This window comes from Oncorhynchus nerka, unplaced genomic scaffold (assembly GCF_034236695.1).
Source record: "Oncorhynchus nerka isolate Pitt River unplaced genomic scaffold, Oner_Uvic_2.0 unplaced_scaffold_11___fragment_2___debris, whole genome shotgun sequence".
Classification (NCBI taxonomy): Eukaryota; Metazoa; Chordata; class Actinopteri; order Salmoniformes; family Salmonidae; genus Oncorhynchus; species Oncorhynchus nerka.
In genome coordinates this window covers 109,566-125,000 of record NW_027039954.1, presented here as the reverse complement: position 1 = coordinate 125,000, position 15,435 = coordinate 109,566, and the positions used below count along the sequence as shown (strand labels likewise).

The window sequence follows — 15,435 nt, the reverse complement described above, 5'->3', positions numbered from 1 at the left end:
CTGTGTGTTTACAGGCAGTTGGGCCTGTCATCATTCACTTTGAACTGGACTGTGTGTTTACAGGCAGTTGGGCCTGTCATCATTCACTTTGAACTGGACTGTGTGTTTACAGGCAGTTGGGCCTGTCATCATTCACTTTGAACTGGACTGTGTGTTTACAGGCAGTTGGGCCTGTCATCATTCACTTTGAACTGGACTGTGTGTTTACAGGCAGTTGGGCCTGTCATCATATACTTTGAACTGGACTGTGTGTTTACAGGCAGTTGGGCCTGTCATCATTCACTTTGAACTGGACTGTGTGTTTACAGGCAGTTGGGCCTGTCATCATTCACTTTGAACTGGACTGTGTGTTTACAGGCAGTTGGGCCTGTCATCATTCACTTTGAACTGGACTGTGTGTTTACAGGCAGTTGGGCCTGTCATATCATTCACTTTGAACTGGACTGTGTGTTTACAGGCAGTTGGGCCTGTCATCATTCACTTTGAACTGGACTGTGTGTTTACAGGCAGTTGCAACAGCACAACTTTAGATCATTAGAACACATTCACCAAAAGCCACAAAATACACCTGAATGGATTTCTGCAACTATGTAAATACCACCTTAGTCCTCTTACATTTGGGAACTTAACAGTCCTATTGATCAAACAGCCATAAAGAGGTAAGCTCTCTCTCTCCCGCTTATGCACATCAACAACTAATGCTAGCCAGAGCAAGATGAGCTAAAATCTAGCGAAGAAACATTAGATAAATCCTGTCAAACTGTTTCTGCTAGTTGACTGTCAAAATTTGCACTGATAAACTATGGGGAATTGTAGCTTACTCGTCCTTCTGCAGCTTGCCTGCAACCAAGCTAACTGGCTAAAGTTGGCTGGCTTGCTTGCTAGCTACTTCCAGACACAAATGAGAGAACACCACTCTGACCAGTTTACTTGCTGTAGCAGAGCTAGTTAGCTAGGCTCTTTGCATGTTATCTAGAGTGTTCTTGACTGACTTTTTTGCCTACCTTGACTAACACCGGTCATATTCAGCCCGTGTTGTGCGTTGGTAAATTAATCAGTTATTCTGCGCTCTGAAACAAAGACTGTGCTGGTATCGGAGCTGATAGCATATCTTTGTCGTTGGCAAATCCACTCTGGATAAGTTGTTTTAAGTTGTTGCTCACTAACCAAATGACACCTGCATCTCTAGCTGTGTATATCCACCAAGAAATGATACAAGGGGGGAAAGTCAGTAACTCACCCACTCCAATGACATCCTCCTAGCAGCTAGCTAACGTTAGGCTCTGTGTTTTTAGCTTGCTACATTTAATTTAATTTTTTAATTTTACCTTTATTTAACCAGGCAAGTCAGTTAAGAACACATTCTTATTTTCAATGACGGCCTGGGAACAGTGGGTTAACTGCCTGTTCAGGGGCAGAACGACAGATTTGTACCTTGTCAGCTCGGGGGTTTGAACTCGCAACCTTCCGGTTACTAGTCCAACGCTCTAACCACTAGGCTACGCTGCCGCCCCTACATCAATAGATACGCTAGCCACGTTATATGACTGACTTGTGATCATTGCCCTTGCTAGTTTCATTGTAGTGAAATTCCCAGCCTTAGTTACATTCATCTGTTTCTGTCCAAAATATTGAGTCGTGGAAACTGACCGTGCATCCTGAATAGAGGCAGCAAACGATGTACCGCGCCAGCTGTGATTTACAACCTTATAGCAATATTTTTTGGCACTACCAAGAAATGTTTTGGTGAATTATATTAATCATGCATTGAACTACCTCCATATTATCTGCCGACAATGCCTTAGTGTACATCGTGGAATGTTGAGTCAAATATAACCTACTTTTAACCTGTTGGGGCTACCCCTGAATACTGCCCCTTCTGGAGGAATTCGGTACCCATATAAAACATGATACATTTTTGTCAAAAGTTGCTAATGTATGCATATAAAAATTATTATCGACTAGGAAACACTCTAAAGCTTCTAAACCGTTTAAATTTTGTCTCTATGTAAAGCAGAAGTGTCAGGGCATGCATTCTCCCAAAGTCTCTCTTGTAATGAAAAAAGTTGCCACCACTTCGACGTCATCGTATACACACTTCCCAAGCAGTTATAACCATGGAAACAGTTTCTATGTCTTCAGCGTGAATCCTGCTTTCGATGAGGCGTGTAACTGTGAGAATCGCGCGCTCACGAGACGTTCAGCGTGCCCAAACGTCTCGGTGACGCAAAAAAAAAGTTTACCCAATGCACGCTGTGATGTTTCTCTCTCTTTCCCTCAGGATGGATTGAACAACGTGTGTGTGTCTGTTCGCCCTCACGATTGCTGTAGACCTTTTTAAACCTCTTATAAAGTTGGTTTTGTAGCATAAACTGGGAATTAAATATTTTAGATTGATTTTTTATTTTTTTTCATATCTGCAAAGTAGTTTAACGCTGTCAGTTCCACTTAATGTAACTGTAAATTGTATATTTGCTCACACTGGTTGGCATTGGAGCGTTCCCCTGTGTTAATGCACGACGATCACCCAGCACTGCACCCAATACCTGTGGCGTGAGTGTGAATGGTTCTTGCTACAGAGATCTCCTTGGAGATGGCCGTTACACCACAGTGACCAGGTCACACACCTGATGTGATGGCTAACAAAACAAATTAACACACACACTTCCCAACATGTTCACCTCTCACTCCATCGCTTGTCTTTATTTTGCTTATTGCGTTCTGATCTGCACGGCGACTAAAATGAAGACTACCTGGAATGTGCCTTCGTGTGTCCGACTGTAGATGTAACATGGTGCTTGTGTTTCCAGCTGTTGAACATCACTGATGGGTTCATGTCCCTCATGGGTGACAATGGAGATGTGAGGGAGGACCTGCGCGTGCCTGATTCAGACCTGGGCAAGGAGATCGAGCAGAAGTTTGCCGCTTCAGAGGATATCCTGGTGAGTCTGGGGGGGTGTGTGCATGTTTTGGGTGGTGTGTGAAGCTTGACTAGTTTGTTTTGGATAGTGGCGGTCTTAGCCTTAACCAATCATATCTGTCTGCAGGTCTCTGTGCTGTCTGCTATGGGGGAGGAGTGTGCTGTGGCCATTAAGCAGATGACCGGTGGCAAATAGAAAGACAGGACTGACCTGCCCAGGCAACAAACTCCACCCACAACCAGTCTCTAGTATTCTTATTGGTTCTTCTGTCACCAAAGCGACGGCCTTCACAGACAACCTCAATCATTCTGTTGTGATTACTCCTTTGTTTTTCCCCTCTCGTTTTTTGGTTTCTCTCTCTCCGACGCTGTCGGACTGTCCCAGCGTTACTGCGGCACGCTCGCTGTGTTGGCTGGCATTCTGCCGGATCACTGAGGTTTTGTTTAGTTCTACATAATCTACTATATAAAGTAAAGTACTTATTGGTGAAATATAGATTCTTTTTTTGACTTCTTCCTCATTCCTGTTTATTTTTGCCTTCGAGATGTTTGTCTTGCCACATACATTCCTGAATGTTTAAAATAATGATGGGATCCAGCTTTTTTATGATAATTTTTTTATATTCCTTATAATTGAGCTCGTCTGATGCCTTTTTAGAGGGAGGGGGGAGCTGTTTGAATGGTGGGAGGGGGGGCTTGGGGCCCCTTTTACTGACATTGAACTACGTTAGGGTTGTCCCTCTGGCTGCCATACTGCTGCTTCCCAGCATGGCCTCTCTGCTCTGGCTGATCAGACAACTCCGATGCTTTTCTCCCAAACCGTGGGAACGCTGGTGGCTAGCACTTAACAAGCAGTCTTAACAATACCACTCCAGCATTTCAAAACACTTCGATATGAAGAAAGAACATTAGAGAAAAGATGCTAAATATGGAACCAAACTTCAGTGATTTCTCTTGTCAATGCCGCTCTGTCTGTTTAGAAAGCCGGAGGGCCCAGTGCGCTTGCCTATCACCATGGCAACCTAGCCCCGCCCTGGGCATCCCATAATAGTCGGAAAGAGTGAGGCGTTGGTGTGGCGGCGTAGAATGTTCTGGAAGGCATTTTGCAGTGAGGTGTGTGAGGGGCTCGATCGGGGGGGGTGGAGTTGCAAACTTATTTTGTTCACTCGAGGCCTTTGTCACCTGACTGGAGATGGCAAAAAATAATAAAGTTAAAACAAATAGAAAAACAGCCTTCTTGGTGGTGGTTCTGTGTTTGTCTTCACACTAGAATGTTTCACTCTCCAACCAATGCCTGATTCTGTTTAAATAATGACACAGGAATGGATAGTTTCAGCTTTGGTTGTGGACTCTGCGCTGTCCAAGTTGCCTGTGACCATAGTATAACAGTTTGATCCCTGGCAACTGACACATCGGTAACATGACTTCAGCTCCCTCTGCACTGGTCTGAGAATAAGTCTGATGAACCAGAATGGTGGAAGTTGGAAAAGGAGATGAAGCCTTCTGCGATATTGCGTTGCACATCATCAGTTAGTCACTCCCAGCCTTAAGGGCCGTTCGCTACAGCAGTCTCGAAGCACTTGTACAGCCTTGGTTTGATACCTGGTTTTCACAAGTTCTTATAGGATGGAATGAATAGAACGGATGACTCATTGACTTGAATGGGGATGCCTGCTCTAGTCATTCTAGTTCTATGCATCCTATCCCAATAACTTGATCATCTGGGCCCTGATACCCTGAGAAGTACACTCACTCCACTGCTTCCTGTCCTTCCAGTCTCATGCCCAGACGGAGTACACGGCAAGCTGCAGTAGCAAAGCACTGCAGATATCACCAGTGTTCAGGGCTCAGTTGAGGTTCAATGACTAAGTGAAACTGGCTGGGTTTGAGCCAAGATGAAGCCCTATCCCTGCAGGGGCATATATGGCAGCTAGCCATACCCTGCCGGAATGCCTGACACTGCAGTGTGAAGACTCCATTCTCTCCACACAACAATCCATATCTCATACACAACTCATCTGCATGCTTGAGTGGGGGTCATCAAGGCTCTCAAACCAGGACAATGAGTCCGATCAACCTTAACACTAAACTAGTACAAACACTCAGGCCAGTTCAAGTACACCACCCTGTTCATGAAAATGGATCACTCCTACATTGAGTCATGTGGCCATGGCTTGCTATATAAAGCAGGCAGGCATCAAGGCATTCAGTTACTGTTCTATATAATATTAGAATGGGCAAACAAGGGGCTGACAAACATAACTGTGCACTACAACAGTGTTGTGCAGAACGGCATCTCGAAACGCACAACTTGTTGATCCTTTTCATGGGTGGGATATTAGACGACCACACTGGGTTCCACTGCTATCAGCTAAAAACAAGAAGTGGCTCCAGTGGGTATGCCATCACCAATACCGGACAACTGAGTGGAAAAACCTTGCCTGGAACATGACAGCGAGTTCAGTTAACTTGAGTTTGCTGCACAGACCTCAACCTAATGGAACTCCTTTGGGACGAATTGGAAAGGGCTGTATCGATCCTCTAATACAGAGTAGAAAAGACCCAGTGCGTTCATTTTGTGGTTGCCACGGCTATGTTATCAACACAATGGAAGGGGAAAAAACAATTTATTATTTAAATATTGAAAGTGAATGTGTTACAGAGAGAAACAAAATGGTGCAGTTTCAGGTCATGTTACAGATATTAGGGACGCGGTGTGAGCGCGTTGGTCTGGGCAGAGGAGATGTAGTCGTTTGTGTATGTAAACTGTTTGTACTTTTAAGTGGGATTAAAATGTATTTTAATTGTCAGTAATCTACAAAAAAAATGTGTTTAAAGTGGAAGAAAATGTTAAACTTAGCCCCCTAGAGTTATTTGAAATCGAGTTACGTAATACAGAAGTCCCGATCACAATCTGTCTAAAATAAATGTGTTTTTTGTTGTTGCGTGGACTACGTCTCACCAATGGTGACTGTCCGTATCTGCGGTGTTTGTCAGACCATGAGATATCCCAAAAATCAGTCTTCTCACAAACGTCGGTAGCGTCCAAACGGTTTACCCAGTGATTGACGGATAAATGCAGGAGCTGTTGGTCCATTAGACTACGTTCACCAAAATTCACAAATTATATTATGATATAGAGACTTAATGGTTTATACACATTTTCCATGGGTTTTAACCAAGTGTTCATGACTTATAGCCTACATGAATAAAGTTGCACATTATTGACACTGGAAAGCTGCTGTCTGATCCCATGTAGACCTACGACCACCTGCCATTGTGCCTTGATCAAGGCACTTAGCCCCCCACATAGAACTGCACTGTTAGTCACATGTGGTAAACCCTCCATCTGGATAACTTCTGTGTGTGCAGGTTTGGCTTCTGATCCAGCCCTGAAAGACCCACGTCTGCTTATCAAGGTCCTGTTGAGCAACTGAATTTTAGGCTACAATGTGGTTAGACCAGGGCTTGAACAAAAGCCTGCACACCCAGTAGCTAACCTGGAGGAGGGTTTGCCACCCTTGATGTAAAATATTCCAACCAAATACCTTTGTCAAATTATTCCCTCATTCAATAAATCAGGGATCAAATGGATAAGGTAGGTCACTTCAAAGCAAGGTAAAACTAGACGTTATCATATAAGCCTAAAATATTAATGTTTCAGGGGTGATCTATGCACAGCAAGTTGTCAGTTAGGCTATTAGAATATGTTGTCGCAATTAAATGGCTGCTGTTTAATAAGAGGGGAATCCCCATTTTCCAACGGTGCAGATTTATTTAGGCTCTACAGTACCTGTGGAAAGGCCACAGCGAAATGAATCCTTATCTCCCTAGTTAACTATAACTGCTACAAGTCATGTTTTTAATTGGTGATCTAGTTTGGGATTATTTTAAACCTGCTGCTGATAGGTCCTCTCACCTTGGGCAACCGCCCACTGGCACACACACACAGACATGCACTGAAGGGTCATTCTGATAATGGCTGATCATGTTTAAGTGTGCTTTCATGAATTACATTAACAATTATGAAACTTTTCTTTTTCATGACCTAACAAACCCTAATTTAACAATTTGGCACAGCGCATCATGCCATTCAGGTTGGCACATTTTAAATCTGTGCAATCTCTAACAGCCTACTGTCACTCACAGATTCAGGCTAGCAGCAAATGTAACTAACTATTTATTATTAACCCTTATTTTACCAGGTAAATTGAGAACACATTTACAGCAACAACCTGGGGAATAGTTACAGGAGAGAGGAGGGGGATGATTAAGTAGCCATGATGGTATGAGGGCCAGATTGGGATTTTAGCCAGGACACTGGGGTTAACACCCCTACTCTTACGATAAGTGCCATGGGATAGGCCCACCCACTTGTGAGCCAGGCCCAGCCAATCAGAATTAGTTTTGCCAATTGTAGTATCCCTCAAAATTTAAGATATCTGTGGCATTGTCTTATGACAAAACAGCGCATTTTAGAGTGGACTTTTATTGTTCTCAGCACAAGGTGCACCTGTGTAATGATCATGCTTTTTAATCAGCTTCTTGATATGCCACACCTGTTAGGTGGATGAATTATTTTGGCAAATGAGAAATGCTAACTAACATGGATGTAAACCAATTTGTGCATATAATTTGAGAGAAATAAGCTTTTTGTGCATATGGAACATTTATGGGATATTTTTATTTCAGCTCATGAAACATGGAACCAGCATTTGCATTTATATTTTTGTGCAGTATAAGCATCTTTACTGACGTGGGCATGTTTTCAATGTAGACTCCTTTTGTCATACAGTATTCCATATAAGGCATCCAGACCTTATGAAAGTTATTCTTAAAATCTGGTAATAAATCAAATCTAGTGATCCATAACTTGACATTGTGGGAGGATGGCCAACCTTTCAATTAATGGCACCCGATTTCTTAGCTGCTATAAATGGTAGTAGGTCACACAGTTTACTTCTGATAAGTCTCCAGTATCAACATTTTCAAGCAAGCAAAGACAAGGAAAATCTGTAGACATGCTGAGATAAAATAACACACTCTTTGTCAGAATGTATTAGCCTTCACAAGGGCATAACATGCAAATATGTCCCCTTTTGTGTTTTACACTTCTGAGTGCGTGATATTCAGTTTCACTGGCTTATAGGATGTTCTATGGATGGTCTTAAACCACACATTTATGTCTGATTATATGAACAGGACTGGATACAGATCTGTTAGAATGCCCATTCAGCATCAGTAGCGTCTCACAGTTTGTTTTATCGGGAAAAGCCTCTATCAACCCTTGATACAGTTTGGAAATGCTCTGGGAATAAATACTTTTTGTCATGGTAACATCCCTAACCAGTTTCCTTCCTGTCCTGCAGCTCAGTTCAGAAGGATGACTGCATCTTTGATGTGTCTGGGTAGTTTAATAAATTAATTATTAACTTGACCATGCTTAAAGAGATATTCAATGTCTGGTTTGTTATTGTTCTAATTCGGTACTTGACTGAGGGACCTTACAGATGTACGTATGGGGGACAGGGGAAGGTGAAGTCATTCAGAAATTATGTCAATCCCTATTATTTTAGAGATTATGTGATTTGTTAAGCCAAATTTTACTTCTGAACTAAATTTAGTCTTGCCTAAAAGGGGGTGAATACTTAAGCAATGGCTATTTTAGTTATACAATTTGTGTTAATATGTAAACATTTGTAAAAAAAAAAAAAAAAAAAACTTTCCACTTTGACATTATGGAGTATTTTGTGTAGATCAATGACATCAAAATGCAATTAAAGGGGCAATCAGCGGTTGCTACATCAATTTGACTTATAAATGAATTATATGTTCCCATTGATTCTTTAAGAATATATGCCTTGTGCATAGTTCAACTGTCATACCCCATCAGAACCCAAAATATAAGCTTGTTTTACTGCAATGTTTGTAAACAAAGAAAATGTAAACAAACTATATAGCCTCAATATGGTTAAAACTATCATGTTGATATCATGGCCGGTCAATCCTTGCATCCATAGCTCTGTATAGGAATTTGAGAGTGAATACATTTCTCCAGCCCTATCCCTCATCTTTTTACCGAACCAGGGGTGGGGAGGCCTCTGTTATTGTTTCTACTGCCGAGTACCCCTTTACATTTCTATCCCACTTTGTAAGGCAACAACGTGAAAAAGTTAAACGGGTGGTAGACTTTCTATTGGCACTATATAGAAGATTTGGATAAAAGAAAGATCAAATAAGGTGTGTGAGCTTGTTGGTCACTCATGCATGCTTGTGGTCAGGCTACTCAGTAAGCATATTAGCAACAATACAGACCTATTACATCAGTAAATCAACGACTCTGCTTTTCAAACTGTCAATGATTGACCACTCTGGGTGCTGTCTGGGTGGGTGGGTGGATGGGTGCTGTCTGGCTGCTCTTTGGACCTGACTTGGCCTTTGGCGTGGAGCAACATAACATAAGAACAACCAATAATAACCAATGAACCCCTCATTTCTTTCAAACTAATATAACAGTACAGTAGATTTATCATAAGATATACAAAACAACGTTTTTTTAATACAGCATTTAAAGGCAAATTACAGAAAAAAGAGTTCATTTTACAACTATATACCACCAGTGATTTATTCATTGAAAGTATGGTAATAGTATTTCCTTCATTTAATTCATCAGTGTACTGCAGTCTACAGTAGAATATCCCAAATTCCAATTTGAAATGCCATTCCTGAACAATGACCATATTAGGCAAAGGGCTCACGTAACGACGTTGACGAACACCGCGCCCGACTAACGCAACTTCCTTTCTACTCCGCACACTCAAGATGGCACCGGTACGTGAAAAGAGCTCGACAGAAAAACCCTTCTTATCATTGTTAATTTCACTTTATTTAACAAAATGTGCACCACTTTACATTATACATCAATATATATTTCTGGGGTTATGTGATTAAGTAAAGCAAGCGACTACTCGCCATTCATTAGGCAGCAAGGCTAAGCTAGCTAGGCTTGCATAAGGTTAGCTAGCATTACACGTGGTCAGTTTCAAAGTTATCATTACTGTAAATCAGCGTTTGCCAAACTCTGTCTTGGGGACCCCAAAGGGGTGCACGTTATGGTTTAACACTACACAGGCACAGCTGCGTAAAGATGTTTTGAGTTGGTGGTGCTGATAAGTGATAATGCGTTCTATCACCGGATTTGCCGAGTGGTATACAGTTAAGTGTTTATTTTTATTTTTTAGAATTTAAGCAAATGGGGGTTAATCTGAACAGGGTCCAGACGAATTTGGCCTTTTTAAAAACCCATTTAAAGCAATTCTAATTCATTTAGGCCTACATGACAGGAGACTATTTTTTTAAACACTACACAAGAGTGGCTAATCTGACACTCAAGATACCTAGGCCCAGATTACCAAAAGCATTTTAGGCTAAATTAATTGTTAGAACCATAGGATCTTTTAATTTTAAGATTACAATTTAGCCTTCGAATGCTTTAGGGAATCTGGGCCATGGTCAAGACCTGGCCCAGGGCCAATAAAAAGGCAGACACAAATGAGTGTCACAGCTGTCTAAGGCACTGCAGTACCTGGTTCGAATCCAGGCTGCATAACGTCCGGCCAGGATTGGGAGTCCCGTAGGGTGGCACACATTTGGCTCAGAGTCGTTAAAAAGTACAACATCAGGAGGAAATAAATAGTATAGGCTACTAAATCAACTTTCCACTGATACCGACTCGCCCAATGAAGATAGCATGAATATGCGTAACCTTCTCACCAGTGATGGTCTCAAGGTAGGCCTGAACTACTTTGAAAAAGCAGTGCGGTTTGTCAGTTGAGGGAAAAAATTTAACTTCAACTGGCAAATTAGTATTTTCACCAGTTGTAATTTGCTTTCCATACATATTTCCTGCGATTGTATTTTGAAAGGGCTTTATTCACTGACAGCGTGATGAGAAGTACAAACCGGTGAACAAAAATGCCATTCAAGTCAGGACTGAGCAGAGCCATTTTGAGCATACCCATGACTTCACCAGTCAAATGACCAGGGTGAGGTTCCAAACCCTTCCCAGCTAGCACATTTGTTTCCTTGAAAGTTGTGGGAACATACGTTTTTGGTTTCCCATTGGTTCTGGGAACAAAGCCATACGTTTCCTGACCGTTTAAAATATATATTTTTTAATGTTCGGATAACGAAAGTGAAAATTTAGCCAGTTTAGGGAATGTACATTTTTAGGTTGCAGGGAGGTTCTGAGACGGTTTTCCTGGGAGGTTTTATTAATGTCAAGTTTTGATTATTTGAATCAGCTGTGTAGTGCTAGGGCTAAAACCAAAATGTGCAGCCCTCGGTCCACCCCAGCACTGAGTTTGAGAAACGCTCTAAAGTAATTTCCGAGCATAAATTCAAGAGGTTTTCCCAATTTAAAATATTTGTTTACTTTATAAGTATACATTTGGCATCCTCTTTTCACTTGCAATGGCATAAATACGTTTGATCTACCTTTGGATTGATGGTCAGTGTGAATTAGATCCACTGTGCCGTATAATAAAGGGGAATTTGCTGTTCTCATTCCACGGAGGGGCGAGTGTCTGCAGGATTTTGCTCCTCCCTTAAGGTGGATTAAGGTCACCATTTAGTAAAGCGCTCCCCTCACCTGGTTGTCTTGGTCTTAATTGAAATGAAAACCCAAAAACCAGTAGACACTAGGCCCTCTAGAATGAGTTTGACACCCCTGTATTACACTACTCTAGTCTAAGGAAAACTGAATCATGTTGGATTAATCCCTATTCTATCCTCTTTGAGAGCCATGGTTTAGAATCAGGAGGAACATTAGATTGAGGAATGCCTGTCATGGCGATCAGAATCATTCCTGTCGTTTATATTTCTGTGATCTGAATGCCATAGTTGTTTTCCCTAGCTAAAGCAGAAAAAACAGACTGTGGTCAAGAGGACCAAGAGGGGGGTGTCCTGGAAGTTCACCCTGGACCTGACCCACCCTGTGGAGGACGGCATTTTGGACTCGGCCAACTTCGTAAGTTACCGGCCCTGCTTTGCCTGACACCACCTCCTCATCATTAAGCAGGCTAGAGATATTATACTTTATTATTGTGTTGTGTTTGCCTAACTCTGTGTGTGGACTAGGGTTCCATTCCCTAGCTCAAACCCTAGGGTTCTCTTCCCTAGTGTCACTGTGCTCTGTCCAACAGGAAACATTCCTCAAAGAGAGGGTAAAGGTCAACGGCAAGACAGGAAATCTGGCGAATGTAATCGAGATCGCCCGCCTGAAGAACAAGATCAACGTAACGTCACAGAAGCAGTTCTCTAAGAGGTGGGCTGTTGGTGTCCGTAGTCTACTACTCAGCATGCCTTGTTAACCAGGAGTAGGTTTGAGAAACACCCTGGACTACCCTTTAGGACAGATCTGAAGTGTTCTTCTCCCCTTTGACGTCAAACTCATTATCCTCTCCCATTTGTCCACAGGTACCTGAAATACCTGACCAAGAAGTACCTGAAGAAGAACAACCTCCGTGATTGGTTGAGAGTCGTGGCGTCAGACAAGGAGACCTACGAGCTGAGATACTTCCAGATCAGCCAGGAAGAGGAGGAGTCAGACAATGACGAGTAGAACCAAGTTCCGCACACCTGCCCCAGCATGTAGGACTGGAGACTGGCCGGTCCCACACACGTGTCTCTTGCGTGTGAGGGGAAAGTAGTTTGAGAGACCTTTCTTTTTTTCAGTGGATGGACTGCAAACTTCAGTGTGTTTCATCAAGAGCTGGAGTCTTGATAGGATAATAAATGAGATCAACAAAACAGTCATGGTGTGTTCTGCCTGTTTATTTTGTGGGTGCATGACTTTCAATGAAGTATGAGTTTCGGTGTGGAATAATTGTCACAGAATTTCTCAATGACCATCACAGATGTAATTCCCAGTATGTCCACATGATGTCACCAGGGGCTGAGTGTACTGTGTCCTGTTGTATTGTTATACAGTGTGCAAATCAGCACGGTTAACAGCAATGCTGGCTAAACCGGAAGTTTTTTTTATTTTTAGAATATAAAATAAATAACCTCGACGACGCACTGCTCTTAGAATATGGAGTACGGGATTATCATCCTGTAACCAGAGCATGAACCCTACTCCTATATGATCTTTACTATACCCCACCAGTGTAGATACCCCAGGTGGCAGGTAGCCTAGTGGTTAGAGCGTTGGGCCAGTAACCGAGAGGCCCGAGCTGACGAGGTAAAAATCTCGTTCTGGCCTTGAAAGCAGTTAAACCAATTTGTCCATAACTGACTTGCCTAGTTAAAGCCTTCAGTTCACTATAATCCAAACAAGTCTTTCTGACCAACTAACTGTTTATAAATGTAATGTTTTGGTAGCAGTAGTCTGGGCTGAGTCGGTGTTTCTACTCTTATTGTCTGCCTAGTTTGAGTTTCCTTCATCTTATTGTTATATAATCTTGGCTGATGTCAGAATGCTAGTGAATGTTTTATATTTCCAGGTTTTGTTTTCCCCTTCATCTGTGTGGGTGTCCTTCAGTACAAACCGTTCCTCAACGTAGCAAACGTTCAAACGAACTGAAAGCACCCCTGGTTTGTTAGGTGTGTCTTGTCTTGAGTGTGTGTGGATGCATGGGTGTCTCTGGGTTTGTTCTCGCCCTCTAATCAGCTCTCATCTGCAGTGGATAAAACACACCGCCGTAGGAATGCCCAGTGCCCATTTCACCCTGAATGACCCTGCAACTGCACAGTAGTGTATGTTTTCCTGTCTTTGTCCATGTCTGTGTGTGTGCTTCTACTGACTCTCAGTGTGTCTGCTTTATATTGCAGGGAACTGTGTATGTTATTAGCCCTGAGACTGATTAGTCAGGCTGCAGGTAGGTAACCTGACCTGTTCTGTCAGATGACAAGCAGATTACAGCAATGATACTGGAGTAGCTATAAAACTCCTCAGACCATACCTAGCCCTATCTCTGCTAACACCACATCCACTGCTCTCAGGGGTCTTAGATCTCTCATCTCTGCTAACACCACATCCACTGCTCTCAGGGGTCTTAGATCTATTGTCTCTGCTAACACCACATCCACTGCTCTCAGGGGTCTTAGATCTCTCATCTCTGCTAACACCACATCCACTGCTCTCAGGGGTCTTAGATCTATTGTCTCTGCTAACACCACATCCACTGCTCTCAGGGGTCTTAGATCTCTCATCTCTGCAACTAACACCACATCCACTGCTCTCAGGGGTCTTAGATCTATTGTCTCTGCTAACACCACATCCACTGCTCTCAGGGGTCTTAGATCTCTCATCTCTGCTAACACCACATCCACTGCTCTCAGGGGTCTTAGATCTATTGTCTCTGCTAACACCACATCCACTGCTCTCAGGGGTCTTAGATCTCTTATCTCTGCTAACACCACATCCACTGCTCTCAGGGGTCTTAGATCTATTGTCTCTGCTAACACCACATCCACTGCTCTCAGGGGTCTTAGATCTCTCATCTCTGCTAACACCACATCCACTGCTCTCAGGGTCTTAGATCTATTGTCTCTGCTAACACCACATCCACTGCTCTCAGGGGTCTTAGATCTCTCATCTCTGCTAACACCACATCCACTGCTCTCAGGGGTCTTAGATCTATTGTCTCTGCTAACACCACATCCACTGCTCTCAGGGTCTTAGATCTATTGTCTCTGCTAACACCACATCCACTGCTCTCAGGGGTCTTAGATCTCTCATCTCTGCTAACACCACATCCACTGCTCTCAGGGGTCTTAGATCTCTCATCTCTGCTAACACCACATCCACTGCTCTCAGGGGTCTTAGATCTATTGTCTCTGCTAACACCACATCCACTGCTCTCAGGGGTCTTAGATCTATTGTCTCTGCTAACACCACATCCACTGCTCTCAGGGGTCTTAGATCTATTGTCTCTGCTAACACCACATCCACTGCTCTCAGGGTCTTAGATCTCTCATCTCTGCTAACACCACATCCACTGCTCTCAGGGGTCTTAGATCTATTGTCTCTGCTAACACCACATCCACTGCTCTCAGGGGTCTTAGATCTCTTATCTCTGCTAACACCACATCCACTGCTCTCAGGGGTCTTAGATCTATTGTCTCTGCTAACACCACATCCACTGCTCTCAGGGGTCTTAGATCTCTCATCTCTGCTAACACCACATCCACTGCTCTCAGGGGTCTTAGATCTATTGTCTCTGCTAACACCACATCCACTGCTCTCAGGGGTCTTAGATCTATTGTCTCTGCTAACACCACATCCACTGCTCTCAGGGGTCTTAGATCTCTCATCTCTGCTAACACCACATCCACTGCTCTCAGGGGTCTTAGATCTATTGTTTCTGCTAACACCACATCCACTGCTCTCAGGGGTCTTAGATCTATTGTCTCTGCTAACACCACATCCACTGCTGGGATCCCCTGGTTCCAGGCCTGTGGGATCTAATATGAGAGGGCTGTTGATTAAATGAGGCCAGTAGAAATCACAT

General features: G+C 43.0%; 2 protein-coding genes across 2 annotated transcripts; both read left to right on the top strand.

Moving 5' to 3' along the window:
* Positions 1-2,748: 2,748 nt before the first annotated feature.
* LOC135568809 (eukaryotic translation initiation factor 5A-1-like) lies at positions 2,749-4,151 on the top strand (the record flags this gene model as incomplete). The annotated part of the gene is made up of 2 exons (XM_065015578.1): positions 2,749-2,940; positions 3,027-4,151. Coding segments are annotated over 2 exons (260 nt in total), but the record flags the coding sequence as incomplete, so codon positions are not given.
* A 5,493-nt stretch (positions 4,152-9,644) lies between these two features.
* rpl22l1 (ribosomal protein L22-like 1) lies at positions 9,645-12,732 on the top strand. Its single transcript, XM_029654464.2, has 4 exons — positions 9,645-9,751; positions 11,835-11,948; positions 12,124-12,245; positions 12,398-12,732. Exons 1-4 carry the CDS (start codon positions 9,743-9,745, stop codon positions 12,540-12,542), a joined length of 390 nt encoding a protein of 129 aa, XP_029510324.1. The 5' UTR covers positions 9,645-9,742; the 3' UTR covers positions 12,543-12,732.
* Positions 12,733-15,435: the final 2,703 nt, after the last annotated feature.